This window comes from Triticum aestivum, unplaced genomic scaffold (assembly GCF_018294505.1).
Source record: "Triticum aestivum cultivar Chinese Spring unplaced genomic scaffold, IWGSC CS RefSeq v2.1 scaffold116893, whole genome shotgun sequence".
Lineage (NCBI taxonomy): Eukaryota > Viridiplantae > Streptophyta > Magnoliopsida > Poales > Poaceae > Triticum > Triticum aestivum.
This window is the reverse complement of record NW_025225142.1, coordinates 3,394-22,696: the sequence shown is the minus strand read 5'-3', so window position 1 is coordinate 22,696 and position 19,303 is coordinate 3,394. Positions and strand designations below refer to the sequence as shown.

General features: G+C 41.5%; 1 protein-coding gene across 1 annotated transcript; it reads left to right on the top strand.

Moving 5' to 3' along the window:
- Positions 1–805: 805 nt before the first annotated feature.
- On the top strand, positions 806–18,108 carry LOC123172092 (uncharacterized; the record flags this gene model as incomplete). The annotated part of the gene is given in 15 exon segments (XM_044589123.1): positions 806–1,114; positions 2,339–2,466; positions 2,551–2,683; positions 3,133–3,289; positions 3,368–3,446; positions 3,684–3,724; positions 3,850–3,966; positions 4,099–4,179; positions 4,798–4,857; positions 4,989–5,040; positions 5,248–5,328; positions 12,388–12,435; positions 16,469–16,504; positions 17,300–17,374; positions 18,076–18,108. Coding segments are annotated over 15 exon segments (1,278 nt in total), but the record flags the coding sequence as incomplete, so codon positions are not given.
- Between the last annotated feature and the right edge of the window lie 1,195 nt (positions 18,109–19,303).

Genomic DNA, 19,303 nt, shown 5'->3' with positions numbered 1-19,303 from the left:
ATCTTTCTAGGGGTGCAACCCATGTATTTTTGTGATGTGTGTGGTGACTAGCACAAGCTTGTAAAGTGGTGCACTTGTTAATGCTGATTTCAGGGACTTAGCATTCCCACTAAGTCCTTGACCTATTTATCTCATTATGCCATATGTTCATGTTGTTTCCTAGTGATCCGTGCCTCTTTTGAGGATGATCAGTAAGGATGTTTTGTTACTCTTGTAGTGCTCTATCCATCCATGTTTTTGTTTGCAATTATGAAGCACCCTAGCTTGAGTCAATCGAGCTCTATTTTTGTCATTTCGTGAATCTGGGCAGATTGTCTACTTGTTAGCAAAATATTTTCTAAGTATTTTGAGAATACTAAAGTTTTTGAGATTACCATAGTTTTATCTACAATGAGTTGTTTGGTTGCCTATAACAGTTGTGCTTTTAATATTGTAGTATTGGGCAAATTGCAGTTTTTTCTCTTCATAAAAAAAAGAACCCCAAACCTCTTTTTTAAAAACAAAGCTGCTGAGTGCTTAAACACAACGGCTAAACAACAAAATTTACAGCGGCAGCCAAACAGGTTCTATGTATTGTGAATACTGCAAAATACTCTGTTTTGATAAAACTATGGTATCTCACATCTACAGGCAAAATTACTGTAGTTTTTGATATTTTGGTTTATATAATACTTTGCTATCAAACACAGCCTTAATGAGGAAGTTGGCGTCTCAAACACACAGTGAAAGTGGTCAAATTCGAGTACAGAACTTTCCCAGGTCTCCGCTCTCTTGAAGGCAAGCAACCAACCACCCACGGCACCAACCTCTCCACCGCCCGGTTACCATACCCACCGTTCCAACGGCACGTCTATTTCACGTGCCCTTCCTGCCTCCCCTTCCTTCCTCTCCTCCCACATCACCTCCACCTACCGCCGGCGAACTCGTCCCCGTTGCTCTCCAATCTTGCCAACGGAGATGACGACAGAGGGTCTGGTGCCGATCACGCGGGACTACCTCGCGCGCTACTACGACAAGTACCCGCTGCCCCCGATCCCCGACGGCGTAATCGCCCTCGCTGCCCGCCTCCGCGCTCTGTCCGCCGAACTCGCCGCCGCCTCTCCCTTCTCCCCCGGTGAGCGCTTTATCTGATGCCTCGCTGCGATTCGCTTGCTTCTCGACCCCGCTGCTGCTACCTTTGATCTTACTACGATTCCTGAAGAGTGGAATGGGTACAGTAATCTTGTTCGGTTCTTCTAGTGCGGGTAGTTTCCTGCTCGGGGGCATGCTAGAAATTGGAGGCTGCTTCCCTTTCTTCGGTCTAGCCAGACTCAAAACGATTAAAATCAGTTATTGCCAGCACAATAACTGAGGTGGGTATGCTTCTCAGGGTTTGTACGTTTTCGGTTCTTTTTCCCCATTATATGCAGAATTTGGTTAGTGGCTAACTAGTAACTAGTGCTGTTATCTTGTACTAATTGACTTGAAAGTTTAGTCTTAGAAGCTGAAACTGCAGCAGGTTTTGATCCTTGGCATGCACTAATTATAATTGGCCTTTCTATAGTGCTTTTGTTAGCCGCGTGGATGTTTGGTTTGACAGGGGCGTCTAATTTGTTACATCCGGGTGCTGCTCATTAGTCCTGGAAGCCATTTATGTTTCATCTCTGTAGTAAGATTGTATGCTATCTACCTGTAAAAGACCTGTGCATTACAAAGGGTGCCATATGGTTAATTTTAGTTAAGACAAACAACAAAAATAAATTATTAGAAATATGAAGGGAAAATCCCCTGTACTTGTACGGTGAGTGCTCACATTAGCAGTGGAAAAAACAAATGTAACTCTCTTAGAAAGGGAAAGTAGGCGGGAAATTGGGAGCAGGGACAATGGTTTTGTAATTAACATTTTGAAATGGAGATTTCCATTTTGGCCGTAAATCCTGAATGAATACGTTTTGGCCACTTAGTTGACATACTGGTACCGATCCCACTTATCAGTGAGACGATCAGTGAAAAAGCAAGATGAACTTAGTCCAAGAAAAAGGTCAAGTCCCATTAAAGATAGAGAAATATGCATGCTAGCATAAGTTATCAGTGGCAGATCTCATGCGTTGGTTTCTTGCGGCGTCTGTTGTAAATCCATGCAGGGTGTTGTTAGCAGAAGTTTTACGAATGTGTAAGGGTTAACACTAAGATTAAAACCATTTCATATTGTACCTTACTATCTAAGAAAAGAAGTAGATTTTCACTAGGACATCAGCTGCGACTCTTTGGCTTGCTAATTATAGAACATTGCTTGGGTGATCTTTCTGAAGCAAGTATTGTTCTGACATGATAAATCTATCTTTTTTGCATGTCGAAGAGGAGGAGCACTTGGAACAAGAGGCATCTGGTGTACCTGCCCATAAAATAGATGAGAACATGTGGAAGAACAGAGAACAGATGGAAGAGATTCTGTTTCTGCTTAATAAATCTCGTCGTCCCGTTGCTGTAAGTTTAGTTCTGAATCTTGCTGCAAGGATGACTCCTACCTTTCAATTTTGTAGCTAACATTTGTCATGTGCTTGCGACCAGCTTCAACAGAAGTCCACACTAGAAGACGCTGAGATAGTTTCCACACTTGATGATTGTGAAACTAAATTGAAAGAGATGTTGAAGAAGTTGGAACAGTTTCAGCTAAAAAATGCCGATAATGTTTTCAATACAGGTTGACATTCTTTCCTTCTGCTTACTTTACTGTTAACTGTTTCATAAATAGAGGTAAAAGATACAATTACCCATTAAAACTTGTATTACTGTGCACCCAATAGTTTTGTACTGGTTGTTTTCTAGCATGTCCTGGACATAGATGATTGAATCTCCTTCCCATATAATTTCCCTGGAGCCCTTCACTGTTTCCTGAGATTTTCCTCAGTTGTTAATCCCACAGTCCCAAATATTAGCTTACTATGATATTTTTTAGACCAACTAGCTTACTGTGATATGCTCTATGATATATCTTGTTCTATTTTGTGACGAGTCTGTACCATGTTGCCTTCCTGTCATTTTTGAACTATTGATTTCTGGAACTGAAATTTGTATAGTAAAACAGTACTTCTTTTGTCATGTTAATTGCCTTATCATTTGGTATTTGACCTGCATTTACAACATCTGTAGTTATGACATACATGCCACAAGACTTCCGCGGTACACTGATCAGGCAACAGCGAGAACGCTCTGAGAGAAATAAGCAAGCGGAGGTTGATGCTGTAGTTAGTTCTGGTGGAAGCATTCATGATAGATATGCATTGCTATGGAAGCAGCAAATGGATAGGTTCTTCTCCTTTCATTTATCGGTCTACAAATTTTCATTATCAATAAATTTATAATTATTTTCCATTTTGGTATGTAGGCGGGTGCAATTAGCGCAGCTTGGTTCTGCAACAGGTGTATATAAGACACTTGTTAGGTACTTGGTTGGTGTTCCACAGGTTAGCCAAATTGTTCAATTCATATTCACCATATTTGATGATGATGATGAGAACATCGTTATTCTAAATTTGAGATAACACTGGATTGTTACGAATTTCATTCCATCTAATATTGGCATATCATTATCAAGATGTAAATTGTTGAATGTTCCCTTAAGTAGTTATTATTACTCCTTTTAGAATGCAATGTTACATGGTGGCATAGTAACAATCAGTTTCTTGTGCTGACCATTGCAGGTGTTATTGGATTTTATTCGACAAATAAATGATGCTAATGGGTATGCATGCTACTATTTTTATCGTAACACAAGTTAGCATGTACTACCATGTACATGGAGTGAAGGACAAATATTGAATGTACTTATTATTGATGACATTTCTTTCTATTGAATTTTCTCGTCAGACCTATGGAAGTGCAAAGAGAACGCTACGGGCCAGCACTATACACACTTACAAAACTGGTGCTTGCAGTTCGGTTGTATCTACATCTCTCTTTGGCACGATATGGACAGAAGAAAATGTGAGCGAGTTTTTATTTGAAAAGAGTATACACTTTTTAACTAGCCATAGAATATCTTGCGGGAATTAGCTCTGTTTGCATATGCCCCTTTTAATTCTAATAACTCTGAAACTCTATTTAAAAAATAAACAGAGGGAAGGATGACATTGCTGTGTTGCAGCAGGCAGTGGTTATATACACCGAGGAATTTGGGAAGTTCACTACATTCATCGGGTACTATAATTTCATTATCAACGTTATCTAGCTAACAGTTGTTACGCTCTAACAATAGTATGTTGATTTTCTATGTTCCCATGTTCCATACTAGTGCTTCACATATACGTTTAAAATTTTAACTCGCAATCATCTTCTATTCATACTCTGCAAATACTTGGATTCAAAGAAGAAATACATAATATTGTACAACCTTATTTCTGTGGGCTACAAGATTCAATAAGTTTGGCTTCCTGCTTCTTCACATGGTTTTGATACATTTTGAACCTAATAGCTATTTCTTTTCTTTTTGCTCTGAGCGTTTTACTTTGAGACATTGTTTAACTTGTTAACTTGATCTTAGCATCTTTGTTGTCGACCTACTTTATTGTATCAAAACCATGCACTTGTTAACCTGCATTTGGTGCCTACTGATTTCAGCAAATAATTATCAAATGTAACCTATAAATAACACGAAGAAGTCTAATCTACTGTAGGAAGTTAGATGCTGATCATGCAATGCAGGTTCACCAGCCTCAGCCTGAATAGATCCTAATATATGGCATGCAGAATTTCTTACTTCTATTTATGACTGTTAACACTTAACAATCTGTTAACTGCTGAGAGAAACCATTGCAGTGAGGTTTTTGTGAATGCCCCATTCTTCATATCTGCTGAGGATGCAGGTGCTGATTCGAGGTACTTACTCGATTCAGTGCAAATTTGATGCATTTTGCTGTGCTTATTTAGCATTAGCTCGCTACGAAGCATGGAGAAGTTTTGGAAGGGCTTTCAGAACTGAAAGACTCTTGTTTTTACACTTCATGTAGGAAAAACGATGAGTACCGAGAAACCATTATTCCAGCGGGAAAGACACATGAGGTACCATTTTAGTTGGACACAGTTTTTTTTTTGGCTCATTAATGAACTAAAACCACGACACCTATTTTGGATTGGAGGGAGTATGAAATGCAAATTTGGTTTACAGTTACCTAAATATTTGAATATTAGTTTGGAACATCTGTTAGCTGTTTTTTGTGACTTTTAGGGTTTCAAAATACTTATGTTCTGTCAATCATTATTCTACAGGTTATTTTAAGTGTTGAGGCTGTCAACTCATATATTGCATGGGATTTCTCGTTGCAACAAGGGGCCCTCAGCACACTGCTGGTACTCTGTCCAACCCCTACTGCCAAGAAACACAAAATGATTAGCAATTTCCTATTGTGTAGTCATAATCTTTATGCTACTTGGAGTTGATTTTAACTGTTTTGATTGCTGTGTTATACTTCTATGTGTTTTCAATAGCTTAGTGAGCATGAGCGTGGGTACCGGGGACTTCCTTATTTAATTACTTTATGCAAAGATATGACAATGTTGTGTTTATATAGTCTGATGTAACCAATCTGTTAAGATCATGCCGGAGCTATCCAGGTACAAAGATATTCATCCAACTAACCCAACTACGGAGATATATATGCATTGTGCCGACTCCTTTCCTGAGTATGCCCTGTGGTATGGCTAGTGCTCCTTATGCGCCGCCTCCCCGTGAACCGCACATACTGTCCTTAAAAATATGACTTACAATTAAAACTATTATTGTATGTGTCCCCTCCGTTTCTTTTTACTCTGAATATAAGATTTGTCTGAAGTCAAATTTCATAAAAGTTTGTCCAACTTTATAGTAAAAATATCAACATCCACAATACTTAAGTCATACAATATGAAAATTAATTTCATGATGCATATAGTGATATTGATTTTGTATTATCAATGTTGGTATTTTTACTATAAATCTGATTTTAGACAAATCTTATATGCGGAGTAAAAAGAAACGAAGGGAGCATATATGTTAATATATTAACAAAATGATTACATGTTTTATATTTATTAAACTCTTCCGTGTGTAGTTCCATCTCTAACAACCATGATAGTTCTATCCAACATTATACTTTGTAAGGTATGTTAATACAACAACAACGACAAATCCTTTAGTCCCAAACAAGTTGGGGTAGGGCTAGAGCGGAAACCCATCAGATATCACAACCAACTCATGGTTCTGGCACATGGATAGCTAGCTTCCACGCACCCCTGTCCATGGCTAGTTCTTTGGTGATATTCCAGTCCTTCAGATCTCTCTTTACGGACTCCTCCCATGTCAAGTTTGGTCTACCCTGACATCTCAACATTATCAGCATGCTTTAGCTGTCTCTATGCCCTGAAGCTTCTGGAGGCCTGCGCTCAATATGCCCAAACCATCTCAAACGATGTTGGACAAGCTTCTCTTCAATTGGTGCTACCCCAACTCTATCCCGTATATCATCATTCTGGGCCTGATCCTTCCTTGCGTGGCCACACATCCATCTCAACATGCGCATCCGGCATCTCCAGTACACCTAACTGTTGAAACATGTCGCCTTTTAGTCGACCAACGCTCAGCATCATACAACATTGCGAGTTGAATCACCAGAACCCGCCTTTTAGCTTTTGTGGCACTCTCTTGTCACAGAGAATGCCAGAAGCTTGACGCCACTTCATCTATCCGGCTTTGATTCGAGGGCTCACATCTTCATCAATATCACCATTGTTCTGCAGCATTGACCCCAAATATCAAAAGGTGTCCTTCTGAGGTACCACCTGCCCATCAAGGCTAACCTCCTCCTCGCGCCTAGTAGTATTGAAACCACACCTCATGTACTTGGTTTTAGTTCTACTAAGCCTAAAACCTTTCAATTCCAAGGTTTGTCTCCATAGCTCTAACTTTCTATTGACCCCCTTCCGACTATCACCGACTAGCGCCACATCATCCACAAAGAGCATACACCATGGGATATGTCCTTGTATATCACTTGTGACCTCATCCATCAGCAAACCAAAAAGATAAGGGCTCAAAGCTGACCCTTGGTGCAGTTCTATTTTAACCGGGAAGTCATTAGTGTCGCCACCACTTGTTCAAACAATTGTTACATGTCCTTGATGAGGGTAATGTGCTTTGTTGGGACTTGGTTTTCTCCAAGGGAGACATGTATAACCATCAGACTTCCTATGAACATCTGGACTATCTATAATCACTTTATTCAAAGCTAATAAGCCAAAATCCAGAGTCAAACCTGTTAAGGTAGTAGGAGTACTTGGTTGTGGGCTTAAACCTTTCCTCGAGGGCAGACAAATAAGAGCAAGATTAATAATATAGCCGACTGCTAGCTCTATCTTTGTGCCACCTCACTTATAGCCAACCTAAAAGCCCATTCATATAATAGTTGTTGACTCTATACACTATGTAGTTAATGCTTGACCCCACCTTCTCTCACAAAGTGTATTGGAGTTCGTGCTGCAGCCGGATACAAGTTTACAGCCCATCCCTCTTCTCTCTCCTCTCCCCTCTCCTCCACATCATCATAATTCTGAGGTGGCAATCCTTATAGCCCGCTTATGTCACCCTATTATACTTGCTCTAAAGTCTGCCATGGCAGCCCTTTTATCGAGTTGTTCTGTTAGCGATTTTTTAGGCTGTTTTAGTTAGGCCAGGAGGATGCCGTATGTGCGTCACTGGCATGATTGTAGGGTGTCGTTGAAGCAGCACAAAGGTTGTGGAGGAGCAAATCCACCTTGCTGCTACAATGTGTACAACACAAGTGATGAAGGAACTACTTCAACGTATTGTGCTAGATATCACTCTAGAGGCGAATGTAGGCCGATATGGCAGCAAGAGTTGAATCCAGAACTCCTAGAGCACAAGATCTACTCCAAGATCTTAGATAAGAACAACAAGTTTTATTATAGGTAGTGGGTACATAGTCTGGTTCAAAGTAGAGGTGAGGACCTCTATATATAGGGCTTTGGGAAGCCTTCACATACTTTTACTTATAGCTGGTATACTCTAGAAAACATTATTTAAGTTTCACCATTCTACTCATAGCTACTCACAACTAGAAGATTCTAGAAAACAGTAGGTAGGATAAAAAAGAAAAGAAAAGAAATACTACACTAGAGTGGAAGCATCTAGAAGTAGCCAAACAAATCTGACATACGATTTTTTTCTCATCTAGTGTTGTTTGGAACTCGCCCTCGAGTTATCTTCATAGAGCGCTTCTTCTGGATGGTAGGGAGTCAAAGTCCGCAACATTGAAAATGTTGGATATGCCCATGTCGCTTGGAGATCTATCACATAAGCATTATCATTTATCTTCCTCATGATAGAGAAGGGCCCATACCTTTGCTGCCTAAGCTTCCCCTTAACACCTAAAGGCAGCCTCTCTTTTCGGAGGTAGACCATCACCTTATCACCAACTTGGAATGATTTTGGCCTCCTTTTGCAATCAGCAAGTTGTTTATATTTCTGATTTTGTGCTTCCAGAACACCACGAATCTCTTCAAATAACTCGGTGTAATTATCAGCAAAGGACAATGCTGATTTTGAGTTTCCTCTTGATGGTAGCTTCACCAGGTCCACCACATGTGTTGGAACTTTAGTGTAGACAATGGAAAAAGGACTCCTTCCTGTGGATCTATGCTTGGAGTTATTGTAGGAGAACTCTGCAAGAGATAGAGCCAAATCTCATTGTCCCTTTCTTTCTCCACAAATGCAACAGATCAGATTACCCAAAAACTTGTTCACCACTTCTGTTTGTCCATCTGTTTGTGGATGAACGGTGTCGTCAAGCGATGAAACCAGACCATACTCGGCATGGCGCCCAACATGTTTTGGGGGGCGACGATGCTCATGGCCGTCTTCATCTTCAATTGGTCCTTTACTCGAAGCGTCGACGACATGACACCGTACGAGGCGTGGCACGGTGTGAAGCCTGACGTACATTTCCTTCGTGTTTTCGGGTGTGTAGGCCACGTCAAGATGGCGCACCCTCATCTGAAGCTCGATGATCGGAGTTCACCTATGGTCTTCATCGGCTACGAGACCGGCTCCAAGGTGTACATGATGTATAACCCTGCCTCAAAGCACGTGCACATCTCCCGCGATGTCATCTTTGACGAGGTGCTGTAACTGGGAGGCGTCGGGGGAGCCGTCGACGAGCATGGTTGTGACTAAAACGAGATTTGCTCCTGTGGCCCAGATGAGAACTGTTCGCACCCTTCTCACGGTGGCTTCTATTCGCCAATGGTCTGTCTCTCAGCTTGATGTCAAGAATGTTTTTCTTAATGGTGAGTTGCCTGAGGAGGTATACATGCAGCCACCACCACCACCCGGGTATTCTATTCTGTTCATGATGGCATGGTAGGCAGTGTTCGCCGCTCTCTCTATGGCCTTAAGCAAGCCCCTCGTGCTTTGTTTGAGCATTTCGTCTCAATGGTGACTGCGGCTGGTTTTTCGGCGAGTGCTCATGATCCCACGCTTTTTGTCCACCCTACCTCTCGTGGTCGGACTCTTCTTCTATATGTCGACGACATGATCATCACTGGCGACAACTCTAAGTACATTGCCTTTGTGAAGGCTCGTCGTAGTGAGCAGTTTCTTATGTTTGATCTTGGTCCTCTTCGCTACTTTCTTTGGATTGAGGTTTCTTCCGCCTCTAATGGCTCTCAAAAGAGAAGTATATTCACGATCTTATTGCTCGTGTTGCTCTTACTGATGAGCGCTTTTGAGGCTTCGATGGAGCTCAACGTCCACCTCCGTGCTTCCGACGGTGACCCTCTGTTTGACCTGATGCGCTGCCGTTATCTTGTTGAGAGTCTTGTCTATCTAGCTGTTACTCATTTGGATATTTCCTCATCCCATGTCTATCTAGCTGTTACTCATTTGGATATTTCCTCATCCCATTCACATTTTGAGTCGGTATGTCTCTGCTCCACTTTGGTCCACTACTGGCACCTCCTTTGTGTTTCACAGTATCTTTGTGGGACTCTCTCTCACTATCTCTTTTTTCTACCCTCTAGTTCGTTCCATCTTTAGGCCTATTTGGATGCTACTTGGGCTAGCGATCCTTCGGATTGACAACCCCTTTTTGCTTACTGTGTTTTTCTTGGTGGTTCTTTCATTGCCTGCAAGACGAAGAAACAGATTGCAGTTTTCATTTGAGTGCAGAGGCTGAGTTGCGTGCTATGGCTCTTCTAACAGAAGAGCTGACTTGGCTACGGTGGTTGCTTGAGGATTTTGTTTGTCGCTACACCCATTCCTCTTATTTTCAACAGTACATGTGTTATTAGTATTCACACGACTCTGCGAAGCATGAGCTCACCAAGCATATGGTGTTGATGGTTCCTTTGTGCGCTCCAGTGTGCAGGATTAGATGATTGCTCTTCAGTATGTGTCTTCCGAGTTACAGTTGGTGGATTTCTTCATGAAGGCATAGACTAGAGCATAATGGCTTTTATCTCTCCAAACTCAGTGTTGTTGACCCGCATGAGTTTAAGAGGGGTGTTAGAGTTATAATAGTGTTGTGTAGCTTTTGTATTTTCCCTGTTGTATAAGGGAATTTCTGCACATTTCCTACACTTGTACATGTATACATACTGGCCTATGGCACCGTGGAATTACAAGTTGTTCCCATAACACCTGGATGTGCAATTTTGCAGAAAATGGCTACTTTCTTCTCCACACTATAAATACCCCTTCCCACTTCAGATAGGGTTACCTCTTGAGTATTTCTTCCATATGTACTTTGGAGAAAGATTTTGATGTAGGGTGGAACCCTAATGGATGATCTTTTCACACTTGGAAGGGGGAAAAGGGATGAACAACAAGAACAACAAGAGGAAATCACTCAAACAAACCCAAATCACACATCCACTAGAATAGCATACATGAGATCCACAAGTATACAAGAACAATCAAGGGAAAATAGCACAAAGGTAAGGTTCTTCCCACTCCAAAGGAGGTGAGGTCTTGATGATAGTCTTCTCCAGGAGGTCTTGATATCCACTTGGGATCTTCTCCTAGGAGGTGTTGATCTCCAAGAGGAGTGGTAGATGAGCAAAGCTCTCTCTAGATAGTCTCATACACTTTGCTAACCCTAATTTTGAGCTGGGGGACTAGTACTTATAGCCTAGGGAAGATTTGGCGGGAAAAGCAGGAGTACAAGGGTCATTTGCCCCTAATGCACGCAGGCATGGTCGGGGTGGTCTAGGCAACCGGGGTGGTCGACTGGGAGGAAGGTCCGGGCACCCGCGGTGTCCAGAAACTTTGCCCTCTGGTGGCCGGAAGTCCATTTGTCCGGGCACCCGGGGTGTCGGGAGAGCCTCCGGTGTTTCGCGTCTTGGACTTTCTCTTCCTTCCTCTTGTGGCTCCCCGTGGACTTGCTGATCCTTCCTTGCTTCTCCATGGTCTTCTCCTGATACCTAAGCATGCATAAAGTCTCCACTTGAGGTAGAAGTCATTTCTCACATGAGCTCAAAGGAAGCTCGAAGAGGAAAGAGGTAACCTCGGTTTCGATGGCATGTGCGTGGGCTCTCGTCATTGGTCCGCCTCGTGTTTGCGGTGGTGATGGAATATCCATGGGAATGGCCGTGGGATGCTCCGCATCAGATTTCCCAATCCCCCAATCTCATTTCCTTTGATTTTTGGAGAAATTCTTGAGGGTATTTGGGCTTTTTGGCTTTGGTTCCTTTTGTTCTAGCAAAAATGTTGGTCATTTTGACCAAGACTCTTCACCAAACACATCCTCTCGTAATAGTGCGGGATCCTTACCAACTCAACGAAAATAAAATAGAGCCTTCTCGAAACCTCTGGGCTTCTACGACTAGATCTATTCCTTTTGGGTTGTCGCCGATGACTCGACAATCATCATAAAGGGGACTAAAACCTGACAATGCAATTAACAAACACATTACTCCCTATAATTGTGTCATCAATACCAAAATATCATTAGGGGCCTAGATGCACTTTCAAGTCATCTTGGTCCTATCCAAATAGGAAAAACCCATTGGTCATCTCACTTATCGAAACACATACAAGAATACCTGACCGTGTCAGTTCAGTCCGTTGCAACAAATAATTACTCCCTCTGTAAACAAATGTAGGACGTTAATTAAACTGCGTAAACGTCCCACATTTGTTTACAGAGGGAGTAGGTATTAAGTATTATTTGTTCTGACTTTCTAGGAAAAGTTCCCGTTTTTCTCATTTCAATCCTTCAAACTTGACTGAAAAAAATAAATTGCGAATGATATTGTTATTTCACCTTCAGAAACTGGCAGTTTGATGTACATTTCTCTTCACTGTTGTATGTGATTTGTGTTCTTACAATTCTGAAGTGAAAACTTTTACCTGGACAGGATATTGGCTTTCATGTGGAGTACATAAGCCCGTCACGGGAGAAAACGGTAGGTTTTTAAATTTTGGGATAATGTGACTATGTTTTTTCTGTTCACGAAAGGAAATGAAATATCCTGAAGATATCTACAGTTTGTCATTTGTGGATATTGATGATATTAATTCAATTAGTAGTAGTATGACTGCAGTAGTTATCATGGTTTGGTGCTTAGATTCGAAGCTAGTTCCTAATGATTAAATAGTGCTGATTGTTGTCTTTTTAGTAGTTAAAAAAACTACTTTGTAACTGGCACACCTATACCTCAAATTACTTAAAAGGAAGCACTAGGAATCAGACTACCGATCCTTGCTTCCTATCAGACTAGTGCTAAGCCGTAGGATGAGATGTAAGACGGCCGTTGGATCCAGTACTAGGCCGTGCATGGTTCTTTGATTGCTTCCTAATAACTGCTTCTGGTTGGCTCTTTGATTGCTTCCTAATAACTGCTTCTGGTTGGCTCTTTGATTGCTTCCTAATAACTGCTTATAACTGCTTCTGGTTAGCACACACACACTCTCGCTAAACTCTGATTATGTTAATCCTGAAACGTGAAGCCCTCAGACTGCACGGAATCAAAGTTTGATTCCAATTTGCTTCCGATCTAGTGCGTCCATCTATGAGACCTTCCAGGATTGATACTTTTGTTTTCTTCATATGATTTGTTTCCCACATATGTGCTTCCATAAACTCAATATAATTTTGCTTCAACAAACAGTAGCCAAAGTAGTTTTGGTCTAACACAAATTCATTAGGAAATATGTGCTCATTATAAATGTTTACTCTGTATCTCCAATGAAGCAAGAATTTGTTTCTGGCAACCAGAAAATTTGCTTCCACTGAAAGGAAATTTGCATCAATGGTCAACAATTAAATATGCTTCCACTCAAACATAAAATGGTTTCCACGGTAGCAACTAGATTGTTTTCAAACGAACACAAAATTGCTTCTAAAGAAAAAGGAATCTGCTTCCATCCACGTAAAAGCCTAATACAATTAAAACAGAAAAAATAAATCTTATCCAAGGTCCATGTCTAAGAGACTAAGACGTATAGGAAGCGAGGGCATTGTCTTGGGCCGCGGCTGCACGATAGGGAATGTGTAGGCGAAGAATCACGAAATGAAAGCTGTCGCCATTGTGGTGACAGCAAGCAGCAGGGCTGCCACTGCAACCGATTGATCGCTTGGTTTGATGGTCGCGTGAGCTAGAGCTCACACGCTCTAGCGTGTGCCGCAATGCGTCCACGTCGTCATGTCAGTGGAGTACTTAGGAAAACGCCATCCTCAAGGGAAGCCTTAATCGCGGTTCCGCCCATGTCTCCACCACCTCCTCCACCGCCTTGAGATCGACACCGTCAACATCATGAGGAGAGGACAATACAACATGTTTAAGAAACTAGTGATACATGGTTGGCATCGTTCGGTGCAAAGCATCTGCACAACACGAAGCAACAATTTAATCTATCACAACATACATGATAGGCAATGGAAGCATAATAAAATTGAGGTGAAGAGAAAATTATATGTTGTAGGCAACATATTCATAACATGAAAGTAGGAAGCATGGCTTACATAAAAAGCAATGAGTCAATCTTTCACACCATACATGGGGCTTTCTTTAAATTTAAATGGTGCCAATAAACACAAAAAGGTAGAAGCATGAACTATGGAAGCAAACTACCTAGAGCAAAGAAACGTGTGTAGCATAATATGGATGCATGGAATATTACAATGGTGATAAAAATGAAAACAACGATTTAAGAAAAACAACATGAAGCATGGAAGCATTCTACCTAGACCGAAGAAGCATATGAGGTATAGTTTGGAAGCCCAATAAGTACGAAGACCTAAGATAACATCTTTCAACCAGCATGCCACATAAGGGCTCTTCAGCATACACTAAGGTTTCAAATGCTTCATTATCCCGGGTCAGCTGAAAACATAAGAAATGAAAGCATGTTACAACAACAATTTAAAAAAAATCTAGCATGGTTGTATAGAAGCAAAGCATCTACAACGGAGAAAGATGTAGTATTATATGGGAGCATGAACTTTTCCTATGGTTATAAGCAGGAGAAGCAAAAAAATGATGAATTCAGTATCAGCAGGCAAGGAAGCTTTATGCAGAAACCTTAGAAGCAAATGTACTGTCATATTGGAAGTTCCTGTTGCGGTTGGATGAAAATATGCTATACAGAAGATACATAGAAGATGTTCTTACAGACAGCCGGTTCAGATTGAAGCATAGAAAAATTACCACTGAAGCAAAACTATAATGTCCGGCCACCAAGGGGACGGATGTTTTTGACTCATCAACATATTGATTTTTGTAACTTTTGTCATTTGGAAGCAAAATATATAGGGTCCAGAAGCATATGTATAGCAATTTAGACTACAGAACTAAGAAGCACTAACATAGTAGTTAAGAACAGATCTAAACTTGGATGCAAGCATGGAAATTTGAAATCAGATCGAAACTAATATTACTCGGCAAGATTGGGAATCATATTAATTTCATTTGCATAAGAAATTAACCAAATTTCGTAGATTAAATAGTGATCCATTACACATCGGATGTAACACAGATACACAAATTAATCAAACCAAGTATTGCATCCAGAGTAATGTGAATCAAATCAAGTGGTGAAAAAAGAATCAAACCCTAGTTCAGGTGAGTACATGCCAGGGGCACAATGGCTGGGATATGTGTGCAGCTTCTTTGCCGAGCCGAAAAGGCGAACCAGCGCGGCGGGATGAATGGTGAAGGAGCAGGATCTGACGGGGAAGCGGGCTGGCAATGGGGGCGGCGCCGTCGGCGGTGAGAGCAGGGCTTGGCGGAGCAGACATGGGCGGGTTGCTGCAGCGGCTACCTCGAGCAGTTGTTGACGTCATAGAGTTCTGGGGCCTGAGGCGGATTGCGGTGGTGGCGGAGGTAGCCGTCGCGACGAGGGAGGTCGGCGAGCTTGAGGATGCGCTTGCCCGGGTGATGCCACACGGGTAGGGTGGATGGGTCGAACATGTGACGTAATCAGGTGTTTAGGATGGGGCAGGCGAGATTTCCTCGGGGCATTAATTTGGGCAGTTTGCTTAGAGTATAAGCCATGGGATTAGGAAAGCATCAACGGCACAGGACAAGTCTGAAAAAGTTCCCTATCAGACTACTGATTAGAAGTGTTTCCCTTACTTAAATGATTAATCAGTTGGCTAGTTGTTATCTCGGAAGAAACTTGAGCATTTCCATTTTGCAATGAAAAGTATTCAGAATCACACATCAAGTTGAACTAGCTTTTATATGTTTGTTTACCTAGTAGCGGACAGGTTGCCGCCTGTGGCTTTAAAAACCAGTCATTGTCTTTGTTAGATACATATGCCTGCAAGATCCTATACAAGAGAATATGTGTTGAGAGAATAGCTAAAATTATATCCGGGGTCCCACCCGAGTCCTACATGCCACCCACAAAGATGTTCAACCCAAGTCCAAGGTGGTCAACAAAAGTCTAAGCAAGCTCCATGAGCTGAAGCAAGCCGCCCGGGTCAACAAAGGTCCAACTGAGCCCTCATGGTCAACAAGTTGATGGAAGAAGAGAAGATAAAAGACTAAGTCAAAGATGGAGCCCAAGCCAGAAAGCTATGGTGGAGGGAATTCCTCCTCCCATGGGCCACAATTTCCCTCCTAGCCCACTAGGATCCCATTGACTCATAGACCAAAGATTACCTCTTTCTACCCTCCCACTTCCTCATCTCAAGGGTAGCCTTTGTCATTTGTCAACGATCCCTATGCTATAAATAGCTCCCCATGGGCATGTAACTCATTCACGCCCCACTTGAACAAACTCAAGAGTCCCCCCTACCCCCGCCTTAGAACTGACTTCCGAAATGGGGGTTGCGATTCGGAGTCCGAGAAACCTTGTAAGGCTCGGAACGTCGGGAGTCGTGGGACTTCGGAAGCAGCGATATTCTGACTGTTCCATATACATGTTCTATAAATTTATTTTGACCTTCATATGTGTTAATTGTTTTCTCTAATGAATGTATATGTTTTCCAGTTGATTCTTCCCTACCGACGTTATGAAGCTGACCAAGTGAGTTCACTTTAATGCTTATCCTCTTTTGCTTCGAAATATTCTACTTTTCAGGTTTGTGGTCCAATCAATATAGTTTTCATTCAAAGCAAGTTAGTTCCAAAAAAGGGTTTAATAGGTTATAGGATTAGCATGTTTATGTGTTCGACAGATCAGTCAAATTTTGTACTCCCTTCGGTCCAAATTAATTGTCACAGCTTTAGTACAAAGTATTATTCTTAGCATAGCAGTTTGCATGTTTAGGCTAGTGGAATACATCTTCGGCCGTCATAACATGGGCCACAGCGAGAGAACCACATGGTCTGTTGGCCGTTTGTATTATTATTAATGCAAACGGTAACCAGCCAATCAAAAGTATGAATCCCACCTTGATCTAGACCTTTGGTTCATCATCAGGTAATCAGAAACGTGTGCAGTCAGGCACCATAGTTGATTACTATTGTCCAACCACCCAAATTTATACCTCTATCCAACATTATTGATGTCATAGTCATTTGTTTTGTATATATTGCAATAAAATTTACTGTGGGGGCTCCCCTACAGTTTTGGTTCAGAAAAATGTGGAAACATATGGTTTTGCTAATAAATTGCTAGATGTACAATCCCAACCAGTTGACTAGGGAATGATTTAAACAGGGTAATGTTTGTCCTATTTTTGCTTTAATTATGCGACCGGCTTGCACAGGAAAAAACCCTGGGCAAGAGTACTGTTGCTTTAGCTTTTAGCAGCCATGGTGTAAGAGTAAAACCCGTATCTGCTCTTCTAATGCTTAACATTTCGTTTGTCCTGCACAGGGTAACTTTTGCACTGTTTTCGCTGGATCGTACAAGCTTGTATGGGACAACTCATATTCAACATTCTTCAAAAAGGTATTGATTGGAATCCTGTTCATCATTTACAGTTTGTATATTTAGTGACTTGACTTTTTAGCCATTTCCTATTTGTTTATAATGTCCTGGAGAAACTGTAACTCCTTTTCCTGATTTGCATCTAGCAAGCATCTCAGTTCATCTCCAAGACTGCTAGAATTTCTGCCTAAACTATGAAGTAATAAAATATATAAGGCTAACACATATTGCTTCGTAATAACTACTGCTTATGAAACCCACTGGCAGTGTGTTTACTAGGTTCAGTTTCTGTGACTATTGCTGGAACCACCCATGCTGGACATGGATGGTATGACCCTTCTTTTGCCGACTATTTTGAAGAAACTCCCTAAATCATGGATATTACAGATTGCAAAAGGCCTGGGTAGCACAAAATTTGAAGAATATGGAAACAGAAGCAAAAGGCAAAAAATGGGTGAAGGAGAAAAACTCTAGAAATTAAACCGGTCAAGTCCTGGGGCATCAAAAGTGGAAGAAACTCCCTAAATCATGGATATTAAAGATCGCCAAAGGCCTGGGTAGCACAAAATATGAATAATATGGAAATAAAAGCAAAAGGCCAAAAATGAGTAAAAGGAGAAAAACGCTAGGAATTAAACCGGTCAACTCCTGGGACATCAAAAGATACCCCCCCCCCCCCTTCTCTTCTGATAATGATTGTCCATTCCATTTGCATATGCCAGACTCTCCGGTACAAGGTGGATGCAGTGCCTCCGGTCACCGAGACAGAGTAGCCGTGCAGATGCAGCCGAAGCCCTTATACCATGTTGTAACCTTATTCTTTTGCCGACTGTGTTGCAGCAATTCTAATCTCGAGTTTCAACTACACGTGGTAGCCCACTGGTGTATGAGCGCAGAATATGTATCTTTCTGTGCAAATATGTTTACGATGACTTGCTGATGCATGAATGCATCTGTACTAGAAGTATTACTTTTTTTTATGTGTTTATAATTTCAGAATTATGGATGTGCCTATTTTCCTGATTGTCCGATTTATCAGAATATCTGTTGGACCTTGCATTTGAATCTAAGAGTCGTCTTCATTTACTCCCTAGTCAGTAGCAACGGCAGAGAATGTTCAACGAAGTGCTAGCATGTTTTTCTTTTGGAAGTCTGGCATTTTATTGATTAAGCAATAAAGTCATACAAAGTCTCCCAAGATACAATCTGGAACAGAATGGAAAACACACAACAAACTAGAGTTCTTAACATGGGCCACTACATTACAATGCTGGTGAACATGCTTGAAAGATGTAGAAGTAAAAGTATGCCTTCTTGTTTGATATATATCACCACGGAGTCCATATTAGATCGATCCCGTGTGTTGGAGTTAATTCGTTGCATCAAAGAGAGACAATCTGAGGCAAATATCACAGAATATCACATGTGTGAATCCTTTGTCGCTCGATGTAGTGCAAGCGCTTCTGCCGTTTCCGGATCGAAGTATCCAGTGATGGACTCGGATCGAAGTATCCAGTGATGGGCTCGGAACACGCCACGAGGCAATTTCCATCATGATCAAGAGCCACCACACCCAAACTGTTGAGATTAACAAAAATAGCAGCATCAGAATAAACTACTCCCTCCGTTCCTAAGTATTTGTCTTTCTAGAGATTTACCGAAAAAGGCTTTCGCCCCGCTTTATAGATAAAGTACACCGCCACAAAACACACAACCCCAACAGGTTCAGACACACACACCCAAGTAGCACAACAAAGTCATAAGGTACTGCTGAGGGCACAGCTCAACAAGCCTAAAGAAACAGAAAAGGAAACCGGGCGAGGCCGGGCGAGAGATTTCATCTCAACATAAACACGAACCTTGTATAAATACGCCAGTATCATCTCAACATAAACACGAACCTTCGCAACAGAAACACATGGATGGTGATAAATAGCTTCATTTCTTGCC